Source organism: Oncorhynchus keta, chromosome 27 (assembly GCF_023373465.1).
Source record: "Oncorhynchus keta strain PuntledgeMale-10-30-2019 chromosome 27, Oket_V2, whole genome shotgun sequence".
NCBI lineage: Eukaryota > Metazoa > Chordata > Actinopteri > Salmoniformes > Salmonidae > Oncorhynchus > Oncorhynchus keta.
Genome location: NC_068447.1, coordinates 37,446,332 through 37,469,698, shown reverse-complemented (window position 1 = coordinate 37,469,698; position 23,367 = coordinate 37,446,332). Strand labels below are relative to the sequence as shown.

Sequence of the window (23,367 nt, the reverse complement as noted above, 5' to 3'; positions counted from 1 at the left end):
TAGGGGCCAGCAGCCCCATAAAACGGTTACCTCTTAGCTCTGATCCTGGATCAGACAGTCCTGCAAGCAAGCAACAGTAGCCTAAATAAAATGTGGCAAATATGAATGAAAATTTGAGAAAATCCACAATAATCAATATTACGTTTTGACCGTGTCTTGATTCATTTCTGAGCTAATCAGTGGTATGGGTGGAAAATCAGTGAGTAAAGAGAGAGAGAGAGAGAGAGAGAGAGAGAGAGAGAGAGAGAGAGAGAGATCAATGTTTTCACTTGGACAACGTGCGAACAACGCATGCATGCAGACCAAACGCTAAAGGAGCACGATTTAATTCTAGGAAGACGCTTGTTGAAGACAGCAAAGATGATTGCCACTACTCAACAGAACATGACCACGGACCTGGTAAATGGCTTACTGAATAGTTTCATTATTTTTAAGTTGCTTCCACGATTTATTTTTGTTGTAAAATATAATTGAGCTGTATCTGTGTAAATATCATTGATGCAGCTCTCTGGTAAGCATGCATAAACGTTGAAGTTGCGCGTGTGCGTGATTGTGCGCGTATGTGTTTTTGGCTACTGTTGTAAATGCGCCTATTAGTATGTCTCTGTTGTGACCAGTCCGCGTCTTTCATTTAAATCAACATGATTTGATTATCGATAAGTATCTGTTTTTGCGTTTTAATCTTTCATTCATACTTTAAATATGTAATTCATACTGTTTACTGAACAAGCTTCTGTGCTCTGACTGCTCTGACTGCAGTGGTCGTGCATTGTAGCCCAAAACATATCAGCATTCCGCTCTTCTATCGCAAACTGATTTAATGTGGTGACTTTTTTGTTAAACTGACACAGTTAAATTATGTAGATTTGAATACATCTCATACATTCCCGTTGCGGTTATCGCGATTGAAATATTTATGTTTGTTTTGTGAATAGATCTGACATGCCTGTTCAGTTGTAGCGTAATCTGAAGTGAAATCATGACCGGATTACCAATGCCAAAGGGGAGGATCTTACTTTATTATATATTTATACTGCATGCTGATAAAGAGAGCTCTGCAATCACAGAGTGTGAATGAGCAGGGGATGGATGGACAATCAATTGTATTCTGTAGCCTAATTGTATAAAGTGTATAAGCAATCTACCCACTCAATTAAATTGATGTAAAATCTGAATATCAAAGTAGCCTATTATTTATCGCCAGACCCTATGTTTTTCTGCATTTTACATTTCATACTTTTTTTGCCACTGATTTTAATGTCATATTTCTTTGCCCCTTTGTAATGAATTGTCCACTACATACCCATTCAGCAGTTCTGTGAGCCTATCCAAACAGAGAAGTAAGAAGTTGCAAAATTTTTTGCATGCTATGAAGCCCTACTTGCAGGCTGTCAATAGGTCGCAGAATTGCTGACACCAAGAAATGTCAGTCACAACATGTGACGGTAGTCGGTTGCATCTTTGTGGACAGTTGCTGATCGCTTCAAACATTTTTTTAATGAATTCTCTGAGAATTATATTGCCCCTGGAGATTAGTTAGTCTGTTGCTGTATGCTTTTCATCTCGAGTACAGCAATACTTTATAGCCTTGACAAATTGTCTAACTAATAATATACATCACCCATCACCTTCTCAGTGACAGCAGCAATTGAACCATGGCAACATTTCAGTTCAGAGCTGCACTAATGCATATGGCTGACCAATCATGTGTCAGACTGTTAACAAAAATGTTTTTAATCAGTGCTGTATTAGGTTGTATTGGTATGTTTCATAGTGTGTGACATGTAAATAATTGAATATACATTATATGTATTTTCTGTCTGAAGTAGCCAGTTTGGATTTTTTTTTACATATCCCCCCAATTTAGAATAAATTCCTTCAATTTTGTAGCTTAAACAAGGAAGCCACAAACACTAGTCAGCGTATCCATATCCCCTTATCGTTTCCCAGGCTAATGTCTCTCTGTGCTATGGCCCAGTCCCAATCAATGCCTTTTATTTTACACAGCGAAGCAATTCACGTAGCTCCTGCACCTCAGTGCTTGCTTCTGTCTTCACAGATTTCACACTTCTGTAGGCAGATAGGGAGATCTTATCTGTGATGGGTTTGGGGAAACAGAACATTCAGGCTGTATTTATCAGTCGTGTGTGCCTGCATCAGGATCTGAAAGGACACGCACATCTCTCTCATATCTCATCTCTCCTCTCGCCCATGCTTTACAGTGGCATCACACCCCATTCTCCCCAAGGCAGACACGACAATGAGGAGGAGTAGTCGGGGGGGCAGCAGTCATACAGTACCCACCCAGAGCCCTTTTGTACAGTCATTTTATAATGCTTGGTGGGATGCATGAAAGAGAAAGGGGAATGCCTCGCAGCAGAGGAGGCTAAAGCAGTGTGTCTGTTCCATGTGAATGAGGCAAGTGCTGCATTATGTGGTATTATCCCAAAGGGCAAATTTGTCAGCCTCCTCAACCCCACATCCATAGCCCACCACCTACAACCACCTACAACCCCCTCCCCAGAAAGCATATGATAGCAAAATGTGTAGAATTGCAAGAAATAAGCTTTAAAATGGCATCATTTTCTCTCAGCCTCGTGAAAGTTGTGTAGAGCAGCAGGAAATTAGCTATAAGACAGCAACATTTTGTCTAAGCCTCATGGCAAAATGTGAACAATAGCATGAGATGAGCTATAAAACAGTGATTTTTTTCTCTATGACCCACCAAAATATGATGGGAAAAAGATCTGTCCCCACCCTCTGCTCACTGTACTGTATTGTACTGTACTTTACTGTGCTCTACTCACTATACTGTAATGTACTGTATTCTACTGTGTTCTACTGTACTCTACTCACTGTACTGTACTGGACTGGTCCATTTATGGACATTAACATCAAGGCCAGGGTGGAATGACCAAATTTCAACTCTCCCAGTAAGAGCTGGGAAAGTTGATATTAACTGGAGAAGGAGAGGGAGGGGTTTTCCAGACTGTTTTAACACTCTTGGTTTGACCACCAGATAACAGAAAGACAAAGAAAACAATTCTGAGCTGAACTTAACAGGATGCCAGTGGAAGGGAGGACAGTAGCAGCTGACCCAACTGTGGTTTGTGACTATTATGATTTCCCATTGTAGCCAATTCAGTTGCAGTAATTTCGTTAATGATATTTTGGTAATTCCATGACCAATTTGGTAATGGAATTAGGAGTTTAAATAATTTACTAATTCATAAAGAAAATGTATATCAGTAAAATCCCTATAATTCATTGATAGGTCTACCTTTACTTGTTACTTCTGTAAACTTTCACTATCCTCCCTCCTCATGAGGGAGAGACATTTGAAAACATCATAAAGATGTGTGTGTTTTTGGTAACAGAATTACAAAGCACAAGGAAATATTTCTTCAATTTACAGAAGGTCAACAATTTCTCAGAAACTAAATATAAACGTCTTTACTTCAATATTACTGTGTTTTGATGTATTTCTTATACCTTTTAAGACTTTTCTAGGTAGATGTTTTCTAAGACCCCTTTTCCACCTGTTTATCCAGATACCAAAGCCTTTACCTATGACAATTTTTGAGGGGGATGGAAAATGGTTGAAAAAGGAATCTATGCCTTAATGACCCAAAAATATACAGTCTTAGCTTTCATTTGACGCAACATTTGATACACTCCTATGAACTTTTACATGGAAATCACCATATGTAGATGAGAGTCAGCGGCAGCGTAGCCTAGGGGTTAAGAGCGTTGGATTAGTAACTGAAAGGTTGTAAGATCGAATCCCCGAGCTGTCGTTCTGCCCCTGAACAAGGCAGTTAACCCACTTTTCCAAGGCCGTCATTGACTGATTTGCCATTAACTGACTTGCCTAGTTAAATAAAGGTTAAAAAAAAACATGTCAATAGTAGCTTCACAAGTTGTGTGATTCTGCTTCAGATGATTTATTATGGTATGTTCACCACCTGTTCCAATGAAAGACCGACAAGGAGTTAAGGAGATCCCCCAGAGTCTAATTCATGATTTTTTAACAGCCATATGGAATCTCCCACCAACTAGCTCTGGTGTATTGGGAGCCAATTTAGTAATTCATTGTATTTTGTGTGGTTTCTCTTATTGAGTCTGTAGCCAATCAATACAATGAATTTATTACAATGTACATACAGCATGTGTTTCATTTAAAGAAGAGGCTGTTACCTGTAATCGTTAGTTGTGTTTCTCAGTGAAGGGGTCGGGGTATATGTCCGGTGATTCCACAAGTTGTCATATTTTGCGGGGAGGGACGCTCTGCAGTGGTCCGTTCATCTAAAAGTCCCTTTTACGGGTTGCTTTCTTTCTATTAATTGTTTCCCACTGGACCTTGTTCAGCTGCACACGGTATCAATCATCTCATTTTGTTGAGGGTAATTCCCTTGATCTGCTCTGTCTGTTTGCCATGTTGGGAGTGGAGCTTTGTTACCTCTTACTGATGCAATGAACTTAGTCAGCACTGGAAATGTTTGTGGAGGACTCTCGCAAGGTGCTCTCCCCAAGAGATCCATGGTCGGTTGCCCTTACAAATCTACATTTTGCATAGCAGTAGATTGCCTGTGTGTCGGTTTGACTGACAGCTTCATCAAAGCTTTATCTGGAGGCTCCTCTCGACTCTCTTTCGGATGGATGGCTCACTGAGGAGTGTGTTAAACATGATTCATTTATTTTCATTTCATGAGGATCTTTTCTGGGTCAGCAGAAAGTGTGCCTGCTGTTGATATTAACATCAAGCCTGAGCAGGTTGCTCACTGACAGGACCTAATCCCTCATCTGTCCACCTCTTCTGGCAGCCAGTGCTGTGTTGAATCCTCAATTCCTCAGATTTAGCATCACCATCACTGAAATCCACCCAGACTGTGTTGGCTGTGTGTATCCACACTTGGGATTCTCTTCCTGTCTCCTGTATCTGTGTCTCTTTTGCAACAACTTTGACAAAACTCCCTCTTCCCCCAGCCAGCATGCACAGGGTTCCCCCTCTCTATCTTCTTACAACGGTGCATGCAGCCTTAATTGGAAGTGTAGTCTAATGCACCACGCCTCCCGTCGCGGTGCATCCCATTAGGCCGGATGTTTTAGCAGAGTGTTGTATGCAGTCATTAGGGAAGGACTTTGAAATCAAAACACTGTCTATAGTAGCTTCATCAGAGCAAAGTAATTAGGTTAACCACGTGTCTCTGCTAGAGACGTGTGTGTGTGTGTGTGTGTGTGTGTGTGTGTGTGTGTGTGTGTGTGTGTGTGTGTGTGTGTGTGTGTGTGTGTGTGTGTGTGTGTGTGTGTGTGTGTGTGTGTGTGTGTGTGTGTGTGTGTGTGTGTGTGTGTGTGTGTGTGTGTGTGTGTGTGTGTGTGTGTGTGTGTAATCGCAAGGTACAGTGAAATTCTTCTGCTCCAAGCTCCAAAAGTGCAGGTAAAAAAAACAGAAGGGAATGAGATTGTAATAGTCAAATCAAATCAAATGTATTTGTCACATACACATGGTTAGCAGATGTTAATGCGAGTGTAGCGAAATGCTTGTGCTTCTAGTTCCGACAATGCAGTAATAAATGCAGTAATAAAGATATATGAATGAGTGATGGTACAGAGCGGCATAGGCAAGATACAGTAGATGGTATCGAGTGCAGTATATACATATGAGATGAGTATGTAAACAAAGTGGCATAGTTAAAGTGGCTAGTGATACATGTATTACATAAAGATGCAGTAGATGATATAGAGTACAGTATATACGTATACATATGAGATGAATAATGTAGGGTATGTAAACATTATATTAGGTAGCATTGTTTAAAGTGGCTAGTGATATATTTTACATAATTTCCCATCAATTCCCATTATTAAAGTGGCTGGAGTTGAGTCAGTGTGTTTGCAGCAGCCACTCAATGTTAGTGGTGGCTGTTTAACAGTCTGATGGCCTTGAGATAGAAGCTGTTTTTCAGTCTCTCGGTCCCAGCTTTGATGCACCTGTACTGACCTCGCCTTCTGGATGATAGCGGGGTGAACAGGCAGTGGCTCGGGTGGTTGTTGTCCTTGATGATCTTTATGGCCTTCCTGTAACATCGGGTGGTGTAGGTGTCCTGGAGGGCAGGTAGTTTGCCCCCGGTGATGCGTTGTGCAGACCTCACTACCCTCTGGCAAGTCAGTTAAGAACAAATTCTTATTTACAACGGCGGCCTACACCGGCCAAACCCGGACAACGCTGGGCCAAATGTGCGCCGCCCTATCGGACTGGATTGGTTTGGTATCTCTCTGGACCGCGGTGGGGGTTGTCCCTACTGGCCCAGCAAGTAGTGGTTTTAATATGGATGTGTTATGAAACCGGAGCCAGGATGATCTAATAAAGATAAGACATTGGCTGTGTGTCCATATATGCTGACGATTTAACCCTATACGTGTCAGCAACCACAGCTATTGTAGTGAAGTCAGTCCAACCCTAAACAAAGAGTTGCAGTCGGTTTTAGACTGGGTGGCCAGTAATAAACAGTAATAAACTGGTCCTGAACATCTGTCAAACTAAGAGCATTGTATTTCGTACAAATCATTTCCCAATTCCCAGACCTCATCTGAATCTGGCAATGAATGGTGTGGCTATTGAGCAAGTTGAGGAGACAAAATGACTTTGTCTTACCTTAGATTGCAAACTGCCATGGTCAAACCATATTGACTCAATGCTTGTAAAGATGAGGAGAGGTCTGTCTGCGGTAAAGAGATGCTCTGCTTTTTTGACACCACACTCCACTGAGCAAGTCCTGCAGGCTCTAGTTTTATCGTATCTTGATTATTTTCCAGTTATATGGTCAAGCGCTGCAAAGAAAGACCTAGTTAAGCTGTAGCTGGCACAGAACAGAGGGGCACATTTTTCTCTTTATAGGGCTGATATCAATACTATGCATTCCAGTCTCTCTTGGTTAAGAATTGAGAAAAGATTGACTGCATCGCTTCTTGTTTTTATAAGAAACATTAATGTGTTGGAAATTCCAAATTGTTTGCATAGTCTAACTTACACACAGCCCTGACACACACACTTATCCCACCAGACATGCTACCAGGGGTCTTTTCACAATCACCAGGTCCAGAACAAATTCATGGTAATGTACAGTATTATACAGAGCCATGATTGCACGAAACTCCCTTCCATCTCATGTAGCGCAATTGAATAGCAAACCAAATGAAGAAACAACTCACGGCACAACGCCACTCCCCCATGTGACCTACTTGTTGTGTGTAAGTACCAACATGTACTGTATGTGTAACTGATAGATGCACACTACATGTTGATGTGTTTTGGTATGTGTCAGACCCCAGTAAGACAACCTGATGCCATTGGCATCGGCTAATGGGCATCCTAATAAAATCAAATCTATACTGGCAACCAGTCAAGGTATAGGAGTTGTCTCCTCGTTATCTCCCCATTTTCCCATTGTGAGACATTCCACACATGTTTCAGGTATGCAGACAGGTTCTGAGTATGTGTGACCAAGATTGGGGATTGTACATTGCATAAGGAGAAATTAGTGTGTGTGTGTGAGTGCTAAAGTTGCTGTATAGTGACGGTTCAGAGACAGTTGGTGTAACACAGGGCTGGATTGAGGATCAGCAATCTGTCAACTAGCGATCCGCATGGCTGTTTCCAGGCCACATCAAGGCCTGGAGGAAGGTGATGGTGATGGGGGACAGCAGCCCGCCCGTGGCTCTGTGGCTCCAAGGACAAGGCCAGGCTACAGAGGCAGGCGGCCATAATGAAAGCCGAGCTTTATGGCTGCTCTGTGATTGAGCTCTCACACATCAGTGAGCATTGGGCTCCAGCGTCCGGTCTCAGACAGGCAGACACTCTGAGGGATCACAGAGTAGCTCGTCTGCCGTTATCATTAATTGCTGATACCATGGCTCTCTCTTTCTAGCAGAGCTCGAAGGAGCATCTGATGAAAATATACAGACATAATATTCCTATGGCAGCTGTTTCTTGTACTGTAATGCTCAATCTTATTGATGTTTCACCTTGTGTTCTTAAACGTTCTGTTAAATTCCCGTCAAGTCTGTTTGATTTATCATGTTGCACCACAGACTTCTATACAGATGTTTCCAACAAATGCTTTTCTTGCAGACTGTCTCCTGGTCTTCTAGTTTTCATGGAAAGTGCGCCCCCCCCCCTCCCAACCCCTCCCAACCCCTACCATATGCCCCATTAAAGCTGTAACAGGTGAAATGAGGCGTCAGTATCGAGAAATTACGCCATGACAGAAAATATAGTCTGCAATTAATTTCAAGCTTTTCACTGGCAAACTTTCTCGCTCTGCTTTAAGGAGAATCACTCTAAATCACACAGATTGCTGTCATAGTGAAGGGCTTCGAGCAGCTTTTATTCCCCCAGAGTCTCCCTGTAGCCTGCACAGCAGATCCGCTTGTCTGACAGAGAAACCCCGCTGTGAGACTACGGAAATGAAGCAGCACTAATGTTCTCTCCCTCAGCTCTGTGTGTGTGTCACAACGCTCATCACTGTATATGTGCATGTGTTTCTATGTGTGTGTGTTTCTCTTGGCAGGACATGCATGCTTCTACTGGTCCACCACGGAATTGGAAGGGCATTGCGATCGCCATGGTGGTGATTGTGGGTGTCCTATCGCTGGTCATCCTCTCAGTCATCATGCTCACACCTGGTAAGAGGACACACAGAGAGAGAGAGGGAAGAGAAGGAATAGGGAGGGAAGGAAAGGTAGAAAAAGAAAGAGAGAATCTGGATGCAGGAGGGTGAGCAGAAGGGAATAAAGGCAAGGGATGGAGTGAAGGGGGAGAAGAATAGAGGAAGTGAGAGGGAGGGAGAGAGAGAGAGAGAGGAGGTGAGAGGATGCAGTGGGAGGAGGAGTGGGAACGGACTCACAAGGCTTTCCATCAGACAAACATATCAACAATACCATTACCTGTAAGACAAAACAAGCCAACGAAGATAAACACAAAGTTCCTCTGCATTGAAAAGACACTCAGACAAAAGCAGAGACTCCAGTGCTATGCTAAGAAGAGGCTATTGTCCAGGAACAGCTGTGCATTGGACTGTGTGAAATAGAGCAAGCTTCATGTTCATTCCTGGGTAGATATAGTGTACACAAACATTCCTTTCATTCCTTCCTTCTCTCTCTCTCTCTCTCTCTCTCTCTCTCTCTCTCTCTCTCTCTCTCTCTCAACATTCAATTCAAAGGGCTTTATTGCCATGGGAAACATATGATTACATTGCAAAAGCAAATGAAATAGATAACAAACAAAAGTGAACAATAAACATTACACCCACAAAAGTTCCACAGGAATAGAGACACTTCAAATGTCATATTCTCTCTCTCTCTCTCTTTCTGGAAGATGAGTCTCATCTATTACTGCAATCCCGTTTCACCATGGAGGATCTGGCGAACGAGAAGTATACAGTTCACAACCCCTGTGTGACCTGGCTGAATGGTAAGAGCTTCTAGCTCTATCTGAGCTAACCCAGATTATCCTGTTGCATCTGTTTGCTATCTGAAAGCTCAGCTGACTCATGTCAGTATCAGGAGATTTAGTGAGATATATTACTGTCAAACTTAAGAACAAATAACCAACAGTTATGTGCCGGATACTTTAATAACTATCATGTCACTTGAATCATATTTACGTATCTTGCATTACTCATCTCATATGTACATACTGCATTCTATTCTATACTATCTATTGCGTCTTAGTCTATGCCGCTCTGAAATTGCTATTCCATATATTTATATATTTTTATCCATTCTTTTACTTAGATTTGTGTGTATTAGGTTTTTGTTGTGAAATTGTTAGCTATTACATGTTAGATATTGCTGCACTGTCGGAACTAGAAGCACAATCATTTCAATACACTCGCAATAACATTTGCTAAACACGTGTCTGTGACCAATAAAATTTGATTTGGTAAACCTTGATACCCCGACGGAGGGGAACAAGATACAACATGTGTAGGGAAGCCTATGCAAACTTCCATTCATGTTGTAATCGAGTGAACCAACTAAAAGGTTCACATTTCCCTTGGACCTGTGTTGTCCCTTCCAGAGAATGAGGTTGCTCTCAGAACCAGAGAGGGCCATATCCTGTCCTACAGCCTCCACTCCAACCTCACAGCTACCCTGCTGGACAACAGCTCCCTGGTGAGTAACGGCCCGTTACAGCCCTGGGGCCCTACAGTAGAGGAGACTTATTCCACTATTGATTGGATCATTTACAGAGACAGCCAGACAAATGGACCGTTCAATAGACTGACAGGGCCTCCCAGATGGAGAGAGGATACAGAATGACTGTTCAAACTTTTGTAGTTTTAGAAAAAATAAAGAGCAGTAGTAACTTTCACTCTAATATAGCTATGTAGAGGAGGTCTATTTGGTTCCCTCACTGTTCAGTTGAAGCCCTCAACATATGGCTTCAAAGAGATTTTTCTTGCAAGGGCCTCATTTTGAAGAGTGCCTGGGTTGGCAAAGCGATGCTGAAAAACCTATCTGGGTCATTGCCTAGGAGCTACGCGGGGTTCTGTTGTTAAGATGGGGAGAAGTCTCCTCTCTGGCTCTCACCAGTTTATCATCTCTGTTGCTATGTTAATTCTACACTGTAGTTGATAGCCTACAAAAGTATTTAGCGTTCAGTGGATGATATAGGCAGGGATACTGCACCTAGGGCCATGGCTTTCCAAGTGAAATCCCTGACATTATCCATATGAGCCCCGAGGCGATGTTGTTCTTGAAGGTTAAGGCTAATATGAGATCCAAGTAAGTTACTGACACGTGTATAATTTAATTTTAGGAGGTATGCATGTTGTTGATATATTGTTCATTCCGTGTTTCCAGGACCTGACGACCACAAAGTTTCATGTGTCTGCAGACAAGAGGTTTGTCCTGTTGGCATACAACATTCAGCCAGTGAGTGATGCTTGTTTTGACCAAATAACATGCCCATGGCTTGCTCTTTCCGTATTTTTTACAGTGTCAATCATTCGGATCAATTATCATACTCACAGCCGTAGTAATACCCAATGACACCAAAGATGACTTGCATGCCATGTGGTTTCCTACTCACTCACACACCGTTCTGCACAGCAGCGCCACAAGCTTATTCCAGACCATCAGAGAAAATCAGTTGAGTCAAATCTGTTTCTGTTGCGACTAACGACACGTCTGTTTCCGCACAGCATGGTGGCATTAATGACATGCATTCTAATCCAGCCTTTACAGTCAGTGGAATGAACGAGGGGGAGGAAAGTCTCTTATGAAACAGTAGGAGAGAGCGAGAGAAAGAGAGCGAGAGAGAGAGAGAGAGAGAGAGAGAGAGAGAGAGAGAGAGAGAGAGAGAGAGAGAGAGAGAGAGAGAGAGAGAGAGAGAGAGAGAGAGAGAGAGAGAGAGAGAGAGAGAGAGAGAGAGAGAGAGAGAGAGAGAGAGAGAGAGAGAGAGAGAGAGAGAGATTAGGTGGGAGCAGGGTGAAAGTAGATTCTTCCCGGTACAGGGTCCTCCTATGTGTGAATGCGCTTTTTAAAATAGAGAACTAGTGATGCTACTACAGTACTGCAGCAGTCTTTAAAAAAAAAATGATACCTTTATTTAACTGGGCAAGTCAGTTAAGAACAAATTGTTATTTTCAATGACGGCCTAGGAACAGTGGGTTAACTGCCTGTTCAGGGGCAGAACGTCAGATTTGTCGTTCTGTTGTTTTACATGTTTTACATGCTATTCAGACACAGCCAATAGTCAAATCACGGGCAAAATGTATGGGGAATATTCAGACTAGGTAATTATGGGGGAAGTGGTGTAGAAGAATGGAGGGAATTAGATGGCTGAGAGAGAGGGATCAGTTTGATGTAGATAGCAGTGTGCGGCGAGGGGGAGGCAGAGATGTAATGAGGGAGATGGGGTGTTAAAGTTGGAGCTGCATGCAGTAATGAAATCGCCCTGCTGGTTTGGTGGTGAATGTTAATGAGGAGCTTATACTAGAGTCTAATGTATAATGCACAATCGCAGGTGGTTTGAGGCAAACCCCAGCATAACAAACAACTCTAATAACACATGCATTTTCTCATCTCTCTTTCCCTTGTAATAGCTTTCCCTGTTTCCCCCGCCGACCCTTTCCTTCTGTAAATATCCTGTCGCTTAATAAATAGCTTCCCCTTTCCCCAAAGGAGGGAGCAAGAGGTGTAATATACGGGTAATGGGGGGGAGAGCCCAGAACAGATACTGTATATTGCTGTTCTGAGTGTATAGGATCTGCTCTCTCTCTCCCTCATCCTCTTTCTCCCCCTCCCCCTCCCCCTCTCCCTCTTCCTCCCTTTCTTTCTTTCTCTCTCTCGCTCTCTCTCCCTCCCTCTCTCTTTCACTCTGCTCTAGGATCTGCTCTCCTAAGTTTTCTTATTTAGTAGTTTATGATCATACCATATACCATTTGTAGGGCGGCCCAGCTCCCAAAGTGACTCTACACTGTATGCCAGGATTTCTTTTGTGTTGTCTTAGTAATTCAGCCTTCTCTGTGTTGCTCTCCTCTTGTGTCACCTTTGAGAAACAGATGTTCTGTTGTCTTTACATCCTGTAGGTCTGATATCTGATTGGAGGTTAACCTTACAGTAATGCCATTGGTCAACCAACAGCTCAGATGTTATAAAGGGGCATCAGATTCATTGCCTTTTTCTTATTTGTTCCTGACCTGCGCTGGTGAGATACTCTCTCCACCCCCATGGACTCTTGGGACATGGCCTTTCAGGCTATGACTTCTCTTCTCTCTCTCTCATAATGCTTTGTAGCTTAAGCATTATGCCTTGTATAATGGTATCATTCATTTTTACAAAGTTCTTAAATAATACTTGCGTTTTGCGTTTGCTTCTCATGACCATTTCTTGATCTTAGTTAATAATAATACTTGGTTGCACCTGGTTTTACTATAATATTAAATGGAGTCAGATCTATCACGAGGATGAGACCCAGATGCAGACACAGGAGGCAGTTTGATTCTCAGAATATTTAGTATTCGAAAGGGGCAGGCAAAAGGCAGGTCGGGGGCAGGCAGAGGTTGTTAAAGCAGGTCAGAGTCAGGCAGGTACAGGATGGCAGGCAGGCTCAGGACAGGCAGAAAGGTCTGAACCGGGAAGACTAGAAAACAAAAGCTTGAGAACAGGAGAACCGGGAAACACGCTGGTAAGACCTGACAAAACAAGACGAACAGGCAACAGACAAACAGAAAACGCAGGTATAAATCCACAGGAGATAACGACAAAAATGGGAGACACCTGGTGGAGGGTGGAGACAAGCACAAGACAGGTGAAACAGATCAGGTTGCGACAAGATCCATCTTTCCCTCTCTTTTTGCTTTGCCTGTCTCTCACTCCCTCACTCTTTCTATCTATCTCCACCTCGCTTTTTTCTCTCTATCTCTAGGGGTTTTCTGCTGACAATAGCCGTTTGCCCGCAAGCACAGGCTTTCTTGTTGGGGAGAGGAGCGGTGTGCCACTGAGAATGGCAGAGTGAGACAGAGAGATAGAGAGAGGCAGGGTGGGAGGGAGGGAGAGAGAGAAAAGAGGGAGAGAAGAGAGAGAGAGAGACGCAGTAGCAATAGGGGGAGAACAAATATTTGATACGCACCATTCGCCCCTAGATCACCCTGTCCAATCGAAATCAATCAGAAGGGGTGTAAAAGAATGAGTGGGATGGATGCTTAGAGGAGAGGGCTGCAGTGGTGGGAAATGGATGAGTGGGCTGTGTGTTAAGTTGAAAGGCTTCTCCCCTGGATTTCATATTAGCTGTGAGGCTTTGGGGAGGTTTGTGCCTAGTGGGCGAAAAAGAAATAGATTTTGAGAGAGGTGGTATAGTTAGAAGTACGGGTGGCGGGGGAGGGGGGCATAAGGGAGAGAACAAATTCAAACCTCCTGTGTAGCAGAGGTTTCAATCTCTCCTCAAAATGGCCAATAGTCTGACAAATGCGTGTGTTTGTGTGTCTGCGTGGGTGCGTTGATGCATGCGTGTGTTTACGTGTCTGCGTGGGTGCGTTGATGCATGCGTGTGTTTGCGTGTCTGCGTGGGTGCGTTGATGCATGCGTGTGTTTGCGTGTCTGCGTGGGTGCGTTGATGCATGCGTGTGTTTGCGTGTCTGCGTGGGTGCGTTGATGCATGCGTGTGTTTGCGTGTCTGCGTGGGTGCGTTGATGCATGCGTGTGTTTGCGTGTCTGCGTGGGTGCGTTGATGCATGTGTGTGTCTGCGTGGGTGCGTTGATGCATGCGTGTGTCTGCGTGGGTGCGTTGATGCATGCGTGTGTTTACGTGTCTGCGTGGGTGCGTTGATGCATGCGTGTGTTTGCGTGTCTGCGTGGGTGCGTTGATGCATGCGTGTCTGCGTGGGTGCGTTGATGCATGCGTGTGTTTACGTGTCTGCGTGGGTGCGTTGATGCATGCGTGTCTGCGTGGTTGCGTTGATGCATGCGTGTGTTTACGTGTCTACGTGGGTGCGTTGATGCATGCGTGTGTTTGCGTCAGTGCTTGTGAGAGTTGTTCCCTTTGTTTGACACAAAAACAGGGGAAGGAGAGGATGGATGGAGATAGAGTGGAAGGGATGAGGAAATGCAGCCAGAGTCAGACAGGTGGAAACTGCCAAGACTGTGCAATTTAGAAAGAAAGGAAATACAATTGGAGGGTTGGGTCTGCTCTGCACTTACAGACAATGAAGTGCTTGTATCAAAGACAGCATATTGAGGCACTACCAGAGAGAAATGCAGGTTTAGTACTAACAATGGGCTGGGGGAAGAAATCTATTATCCCTGTATTGTGTGTACTGGGTCATTCCACAAAATGAGTCCCTTTTGCTTCCCTTTGATATTTAAAGTAGAAATTGTGCACCAATATTGAATTTTAAAAGCCTGTTATATTAAATTAATTCCCCTTAATCTAGACCACATAGAGAATTCAATAAATCAGATTTTTTATGAGTAAAGACTTACTACAGTGACAAAATGCAGCATTTTGACATGACCCTCAGTGAACCCTCTGTGAATTCTAGGAAGATTTTAACCCAACCCCATGATTTCTCAAATTTTTCACCTTCATTATTTTGCTGTTTTGAGAATGTCATTTCTGAACATTATTATTTATTTCATGTGATTTGTGATTCGGGCTTAATAGGCACTTACCATAGTAATTTGTTGGTCCCACACGGTAATGCCGGCACGTTTTGGACTTCTCACCTCCTGGATCCGTCGACATCTGTTGCATCCGCTGATACATTGTGCTCCACCCACAATAACATCTGATAAATACATGTATGAGACCAATAACATGTTGTTTTATTTTATTACTTGGTGTGATTAACTGAGTTAGAGCAATGTTTATAAGACAAGGGCGGATCCCAAACACATTTTCTTCTCACAAAAACATCTGTAAAGTAAGAACAGTTTTAGTTACAAACTACTGTGACCTATCTATGAAAAGCAGAGACTCTTGCGAACACGCACATATTTTGCTCTATGACACTCCCAAGCCACACAAGAGTCGCTAGAAGGTTAAGGGGTTCTCCTACACAGAAGATCATAGGAAATCCCAGGACATAGTGTCTATAATACTGTAATAAGCTCACGTAGTTGCTGTCTCAAACGTCAAACTCCACACAGTTGTCACTGACTAGTTGGATATTAATTTCCCACTGAGCAAACCATTTTTCTTCTTACAGCATTCATATAAATATGTTTTTATCAGGTTTTTGCTTGGCAGACCAATTTGTTTTTATTGACATTTATCAATAAAACTCATGCATGCAACTGTTTATGTCAAATTCATTTGTGTTCTACTTGCAGTCCAGGTTGTCCTGAAAAGAAAATGTCCAATACTTCATTGCGAGGCTAAATATGAGGACAGTCCAAGCAGATGAATGAAATGAGTGAATTTCAGCTTGTTTTGCTGTGGGATTCCTGATTCCAATGGAGCTAACCTCTTTAGAGGGGAAAGTGTTTTTCATGAAGTTCAACATGTGCTCTCTATGACATAATGTTACAATTTTGTACAATCTAACTAAACTAAAAAAATAAATCAATCAAGTTACACTTCTCAAAAGGTACCTAATTGATGGAATGACCCTACTGCAGCGCAACAATACCTACCAATATCTCGCCTCATACAAGGAACGTTGTAATCTCATTACTGTCCCATTGTCGCCAGGTCCCAAGTGAGCCCACACACGCTGGTCTCGCCTGTTTACGGTGTGGCTCCTTCATTTGGGGTAAAGTCATGGGGGGGGGGGGACAATCCGCCAGAAGAACAATCTGGCGGAACACTGGGGAAAGATTTATGACTTACCTACTTAACGGCCACCTTACAATTCATTCCCTTTCTCTTAGACACGCATACAAGGGTGAGCACAGATACATACACGCAAAGGCCCATGCCCACGAACACACACAGGAACTGTAACACACAGTCCCCTCCTCGCACTCAGTATCCTTCTTCCCTCCCCTAATGATAAATGATGAGCCACACCTTTGTCTATTTTGTTGACAGTTCCTAAAGAGCTAATTAACCAGAGTGCGGAATGATAAGGCGACACCCCTCCACCCAGCGGGAGGGACTCGTCTCGTTACACTGCCACCACACTGCTCGCTCTGTGACCTGTTAAATAGCCGTGAACTCCTCTGGCTCAGACCCTCATCCTTTACCTCGGCGCCTCAGTTTTCTTCAGATCTCACTGTTTTCTGTTGTCATTGTGTTTTGTTTTGGGTGTAGTGGCCGCTTCCTCAAAAGCAATGAAAGGGACCTTTCTCTCTCAGGGCGAATTCTTTCTGGTGTGAAACATAGCCCTTCTTTTTACAGTCATGTTTACCTCTCTGTGTTTCTCGGTTTAGAGTACCAACAATATGGGAAGTAATCCAATTGCACTGTTAAGTATGCTACTGGAGACGTGACATTCAATTACATTAGGGACACGCTTTCCCAGGCTTTTCCTTTGGCTTCGTTCAGAAGCTAGTGAGCAAACAACACACTTCAAGTCTTTGTTTTAGAAATGGAGTGTCCTCTTCAGCCTGGCGAGCTGCTCACTTGTCAAGATGAGTTACCACTCTGGATCTTTTTCAATCTGAGGGATATTGGCTGTATTTATGTTACTTAGGGGTTAGAGAAATACATACTCCATATCTTTCACATCCTCACATGACATCATTCCTCTAATGTCTCCTATTCTCTGTCAGGAGAGACTGGGTTATCATTGTTTGCGCTGTTTGACTGGGTAGTTAGAACGGATGTTTGCGACAATGCTATGTGATTGATGGAATTGTTGGCCGTTCATTCACTTAATTGGATTGTCATATGGTCTAACTGTAATGCGTGTGTCTGTGCTTGAGATTGAGTGTGTTCTTGAGTAACTCTGGACCACTGTGTCCATCATGTCCTCTACCTCCAACAGGTTTTCTCTCAGTCCTTTACAGCATCCTATGCCATCTACAATGTGGCTAATGGGTAGGTACTGTAGATCCGTGAATGCTAATGCATGGGCTGCACTGGGCATGTGTATTGCCAGCGCAAGCGGGCCCTGGCCTCGACTGACCAAGCACCTCCAAGTGTGTCTCTTTTCATCTGAACGTCATCTGTTATGTCAGACATATCCATTACTCTTAACATTGTCCTCGCTGACTGTAAACTATCAGAGTAAGCTGGGAAATTGACAGCCAGAGAGTCCTCCTACCTGCTGGCTCACCAGTAAAGAAGAGCTCCCCTGTATCTGTGGATGAAAGCCTGGGCCTTGTGAGGAGCATCAATGCCTCTCAAAGAAATTCAGAAGGATCTGCTCGTTTTACAAAAAATGAAATGCCTGGTTATGTCTTGTTACAAGATGCCTGCCTGTTTTTAGGAGGAACATAGTGCTGTTCCGATGCATTGAAAGAGGTATTGATCCATTGCATGAACCGACCTCAATCTCTGTATGGTTTTTCATTTGCATCTTGTCTTTTTTCCGATACCTATCAAATGCTTATGAACAGGCATGGACGGATCTACGTTCTACTCCGTTATCCACTAGTGGCTTTAGAGAGGCCATTCGTTCCTAATGGAGGGATTCTGTGTTTGTCCCAGGGATCTGCTGGAGCTTAACTCTCCAGCGGGGGAGAAGGCAGGGATACAGTACGCAGCCTGGGGACCGCAAGGGAACCAGCTGGTAAGGCAGCAGCACTCACTCATTCTGCATCCCACCTCAACAGTGTCTGGTGGACTAGAAATGTGTTTAACACCACAACACATCTACAACACCTCTATTTATCTGTGTTTAATATTGGAGTTATAATGATTCAAAAACAACATGTCAGTGTTTGTTGCAGATTAATATTGGATGATTTTATGTTATGAATGTAAGGTGTTTTCAGTGCAATGTTTGTGTTCCAATGGCACTTCAACACATTCAGTCAGTGGCAAGCTGAGATGTATTGGCCTCTAACTTGGCTGGCTGATGCATTCCCACTTGGAGTCAACATGACGTTTGATTCAGCCAGCCAACACTGAGCTCTCTATCTGCTTGCTTTGATAATGGATTAGTACTGTCTCTCTGTTGCTGCCAGGCCTATGTGTTTGAAGGAGATATCTACTACCAGCCAGCCATGACCAGTAAGCCCCTACGCCTCACATCCACAGGCAGAGAGGGGCTGGTGGTCAATGGTCTATCCGACTGGATGTATGAGGGTAAGAGATACTGCAGCCACATCCACTAACACCTTAAAGGAAAACAACTCGATTTGCTTAAGTAGTCCATGGTTTTGCTTGTCAGCACTCACGTTTTTAAGATAAGTAACTTTCAAAATACAGCAATCATCCCTGTATGATGCATTTTGCATCATATGATGCTGCGTTTTGCATGATTTCTGTGTTTTGAAAGTCGCATATCTTGAAAACTTGAGTGCTGACAAGCAAAACATATCAGGACTATGTCAACAATGGAGTAATGAAACAAAGACCAAAATATTGGTTTTGGGTGGAGTTTTCCTTTAACCTATCTCTATCATAGCCATTGATTGACAACTGTTGCCGACTGTTCCAAAATTGCCAACTGTTTGCAAAATGAGATTTGTCGTTTTGAAAGCTGTTCCCTGAGATGTATGGTATTGCAGATAATATATGACTTTGATACATTGTTTGCACTATTGGCAATGTGTAACATTTTGACTTCCATCAGTAACAAATGTGTATTGAAACTGATTGCTTTGTTCTCTTGTAAAATGTTTACAGAGGAAGTGCTCCTGACTTACTCTGCCCACTGGTGGTCCAAAGATGGCGCTCGCTTGGCATACTTCACCATCAACAACTCTGCCACACCCTTAATGGAGATACCTTACTTCCTGGGTGGAGTCTATCCCTCCAATGTTTTCTTTCCTTACCCGAAGGTAAACACTGATTTTAAAATATATGATTAACCAATAATGCAATGTGTAAAAGCTCCAAGACTGTCATGTCATCTAACTAATGTTATACTAATGTAATAGTCTGAACCTGTGTGTCTGTGTGAACAGGCTGGCTCCACTATCCCCACAGTCAGCCTGTTCGTGGTGAATCTCTATGGTCCAGCTCACACTCTAGAGATGATCCCTCCAGACTCTCTCAGGGCCAGGTACCATCTCCAAAATATATAACTTCATACTGTAGCTCAACTAAGGACTCATGTTGTTAACGTTTATATTTTATTTTACTGTCCAAGAAACGTTATTTTCTTGTATTTTTTTTCTTCAAATGTCTCCCTAGAGACAGTTACATCTCCATGGTGAAGTGGATCAGCAGCACTCGTCTGGTGGTGCGTTGGTTGAACCGGGCCCAGAACCAATCAGAGCTCTGTGTGTGTGAGGCTACCACAGGGGCATGTTCAGAGGTGAGAGGTCAAAGGTTATTTCACAGTAATTCAATAGGGTCTCCTCGCTCTGCTGCCATGCATTACTTTTATAGCATTTTCATCTCCTTTACACACTGGGGGGTTTGGATTGATTTTCTTAAACCACCATATCTCTTCCTTCCAGCTTAAATAAAGTCAATTATACTTCCTGTGATGAATTTCCAATGACACGCTGCAGCATTTCTCTGCCATCTCTCTCCAACCAGTCATTATGGATTGATTACAATATTAACATTGGCTGCTTGGCGTCCCGGGTGGCGCAGCGGTTAAGGGCGCTGTACTGCAGCACCAGCTGTGCCATCAGTCCCTGGGTTCGCGCCGCGACCGGGAGGTCCGTGGGGCGACGCACAATTGGCCTAGCGTCGTCCGGGTTAGGGAGGGCTTGGTCGGTAGGGATGTCCTTGTCTCATCGTGCACCAGCGACTCCTGTGGCGGGCTGGGCGCAGTGCACGCTGACCATGGTTGCCAGGTGCACGGTGTAGCCTCCGACACATTGGTGCGGCTGGCTTCCGGGTTGGATGCGCGCTGTGTTAAGAAGCAGTACGGCTGGCTGGGTCGTGTATCGGAGGACGCATGACTTTCAACCTTCGTCTCTCCTGAGCCCGTACGGGAGTTGTAGCGTTGAGACAAGATAGTAGCTACTACAACAATTGGATACCACGAAATTGGGGAGAAAAAGGGGTAAAATTCAAAGAATAAATAAATAAATAAAAAATAAAAAACATTGGCTGCTTAATTATGTTGATACATTTTCTTTATTTTGTATCTCTGTTTTAATTCCACAGAAACACACTATGGTCATGGACTTAATGCAAAACCAACGACAGGTAGGCGTCACTCATTTCCCAAAATCTGCTACTCATTGAAACTGGTACGCTGATACAGTCTCAATCGACCCATTTGTGACATTTCCTGGATTGTTATTGTTGACCATGCCTGACTCATTTGTCCAACAGGAGGTGCCATTGTTTTCATCCGATGGCTCTTGGTTTTATTTGACACTGCCAGCCAAGCAGGGTGCCCGAGGGGAGTTCCGCCACATTGCCAGTCTCCCTGCGCAGGTCAGTGTGAGGGCAATAAAGTTGAACACCTCTGTGTCATCCTCCAATGGTTTAACGTCAGACTGCTTGTTAAGCCTTCCACAGGGTGACATACAACAGTATGTGATTATACAGATTTTAATAGCAGAGAACCGAAGTCTTGTCTAGGCAGTGATTATTTTAGGTATATGTGACTGTGTATCTGAATTGCGTGTGTCTGAATGACTCTACATTCCGCTGACAATGTTATTCTCGGCATCTCCTCTCCACTGGCAGTCTGTCTGTTTCTGTATTCATCCCCCTCTCTTTCTCTCTCCTTCAATGTGACACAGCCTGCCATCCCCTCTGTCCCTCCTCGCTTTCTGACGTCCGGGAACTGGGATGTCACTGTGCTGTGTGCCCTGGACGAGGACAATGGGAAAATGTATGTGAGAGCCCCTGTGTGTGATGCTACATAGTATAACATGTACAGTCAGGAGTTTGCATTACCTTAGTGCAAAAAAATGTAACTCGGTTTTTCCACAATTCCTAGCATTTAATCTGAGTAAAAATTCCCTGTCTTAGGTCAGTTAGGATCACCACTTTTTTTAAGAATGTGAAATGTAGAGAATAATAGTAGAGAGAATGATTTATTTCAGCTTCTATTTCTTTCATCATATTCCCAGTGGGTCAGAAGTGTACATACACTCAATTCGTATTTGGTAGCATTGCCTTTAAATTGTTTAACTTGAGTCAAACATTTCGGGTAGCATTCCACAAGCTTCCCACAATTAGTTGGGTGAATTTTGGCCCATTCCTCCTGACAGAGCTGGTGTAACCGAGTCAGGTTTGTAGACATCCTTGCTCGCACATGCTTTTTCAGTTCTGCCCACAAATGTTCTTTGGGATTGAGGTCAGGACTTTGTGATGGCCACTCCAACACTTTGACTTTGTTGTCCGCCATTTTGCCACAACTTTGTAAGTATGCTTCGGGTCTTTGTCCATTTGGAAGACCCATTTGCGAACAAGCTTTAACTTCCTGACTGACGTCTTGAGATGTTGCTTCAATATATAAACATAATTTTACTCCCTCATGATGCCATCTATTTTGTGAATTGCACCAGTCCCTCCTGCAGCAAAGCACCCCCACAACATGATGCTGCCACCCCCCATGCTTCACGGTTGGGATGGTGTTTGTCTGGTTGCAATAACGATGGTCATTATTGCCAAAACATATATTTTTTGTTTCAAAACATTTCTCCAAAAAGTACGATCTTTGTCTCCATGTGCAGTTGCAAACCGTAGTCTGGCTTTTTTTATGGCAGTTTTGGAGCAGTGGCTTCTTCCCTGCTGAGCAGCCTTTCAGGTTATGTCGACATAGAACTCGTTTTACTGTGGATATAGATACTTTGTACCTGTTTCCTCCAGCATCTTCACAGGGTCCTTTGCTGTTGATCTGGGATTGATTTGCACTTTTCGCTCCAAAGTACATTAATCTCTAGGAGACAGAACGCGTCTCCTTCCTGAGCGGTATGATGACTGCGTGATCCTATGGTGTTTATACTTGCGTACAATTGTTTGTACAGATGAACGTGGTACCTTCAGGCGTTTGGAAATTGCTCCCAAGGATGAAACAGACTTGTGGAGGTCTACAATTATTTTTCTAAGGTCTTGGCTGATTTATTTTTATTTTCCTATGATGGCAAACTAAGAGGCATTGAGTTTGAAGGTAGGCCTTGAAATACATCCACAGGTACACCTCCAAATGACTCAAATGATGTCAATTAGCCTAATAGAAGCTTCAAAAGCATGACATCATTTTCTGGAATTTTCCAAGCCACAGTCAACTTAGTGTATGTAAACCCACTGCAATTGTGATACAGTGAATTACAAGTGAAATAATCTGTCTGTAAACAATTGTTAGAAAAATGTATTGTGTCATGCACAAAGTAGATGTCCTAACCGATTGGCCAAAACTATAGTTTGTTAACAAGAAATTTGTAGAGTGGTTGAAAAACGAGTTTTAATGACTCCAACCTAAGTGTATGTAAACTTCCGACTTCAGCTATATGTGAAAGCCTCTGCAATTTGATGCTAACATCAACCCACATCCATTTAACATTTTATACAGGCATGGTTAAATGCTGGAGCAAAGTATTCCATTCTGAGAAATTATCATTAAAACGATATGGGCTTATATTTATTTGCTTTGCATGATTAGAAGTGAGAAGTAGGCAGGGTTGGGGAGTAACTGATTACATGTTGTTAGTTACATGTAATCTTATTTTTTATGTAACTAATCAGTTACATTACAAGCAAACATATTTTTATGAGATTACATATGCTTTTGAAAAACTAGATGATTACTTGGATTACTTTTACATTTAGAAAGGATGTTTGCTAAAAAAAATACGTTATGACACTTTTCTGTTTTCTCAATGACATTCAAT

General features: G+C 43.1%; 1 protein-coding gene across 2 annotated transcripts in view; it reads left to right on the top strand.

The window, feature by feature from the left end:
* Positions 1 to 81: 81 nt before the first annotated feature.
* LOC118359953 (inactive dipeptidyl peptidase 10-like) overlaps positions 82 to 23,367 on the top strand; it is a 36,002-nt gene continuing 12,716 nt past the window's right edge. Inside the window, exons 1-14 of one of the 2 annotated variants that reach the window (XM_052482304.1) lie at positions 82 to 399; positions 8,571 to 8,685; positions 9,377 to 9,472; positions 10,082 to 10,176; positions 10,867 to 10,938; positions 17,436 to 17,488; positions 18,101 to 18,182; positions 18,580 to 18,700; positions 19,244 to 19,398; positions 19,525 to 19,622; positions 19,754 to 19,877; positions 20,684 to 20,725; positions 20,855 to 20,959; positions 21,271 to 21,362. In XM_052482304.1, the coding sequence (XP_052338264.1) occupies positions 292 to 399; positions 8,571 to 8,685; positions 9,377 to 9,472; positions 10,082 to 10,176; positions 10,867 to 10,938; positions 17,436 to 17,488; positions 18,101 to 18,182; positions 18,580 to 18,700; positions 19,244 to 19,398; positions 19,525 to 19,622; positions 19,754 to 19,877; positions 20,684 to 20,725; positions 20,855 to 20,959; positions 21,271 to 21,362 (1,358 nt within the window). In that variant the 5' untranslated portion in view covers positions 82 to 291. The remainder of the gene's footprint in view (positions 400 to 8,570; positions 8,686 to 9,376; positions 9,473 to 10,081; positions 10,177 to 10,866; positions 10,939 to 17,435; positions 17,489 to 18,100; positions 18,183 to 18,579; positions 18,701 to 19,243; positions 19,399 to 19,524; positions 19,623 to 19,753; positions 19,878 to 20,683; positions 20,726 to 20,854; positions 20,960 to 21,270; positions 21,363 to 23,367) is intronic. The other variant, XM_052482305.1, reaches the window with a different exon arrangement.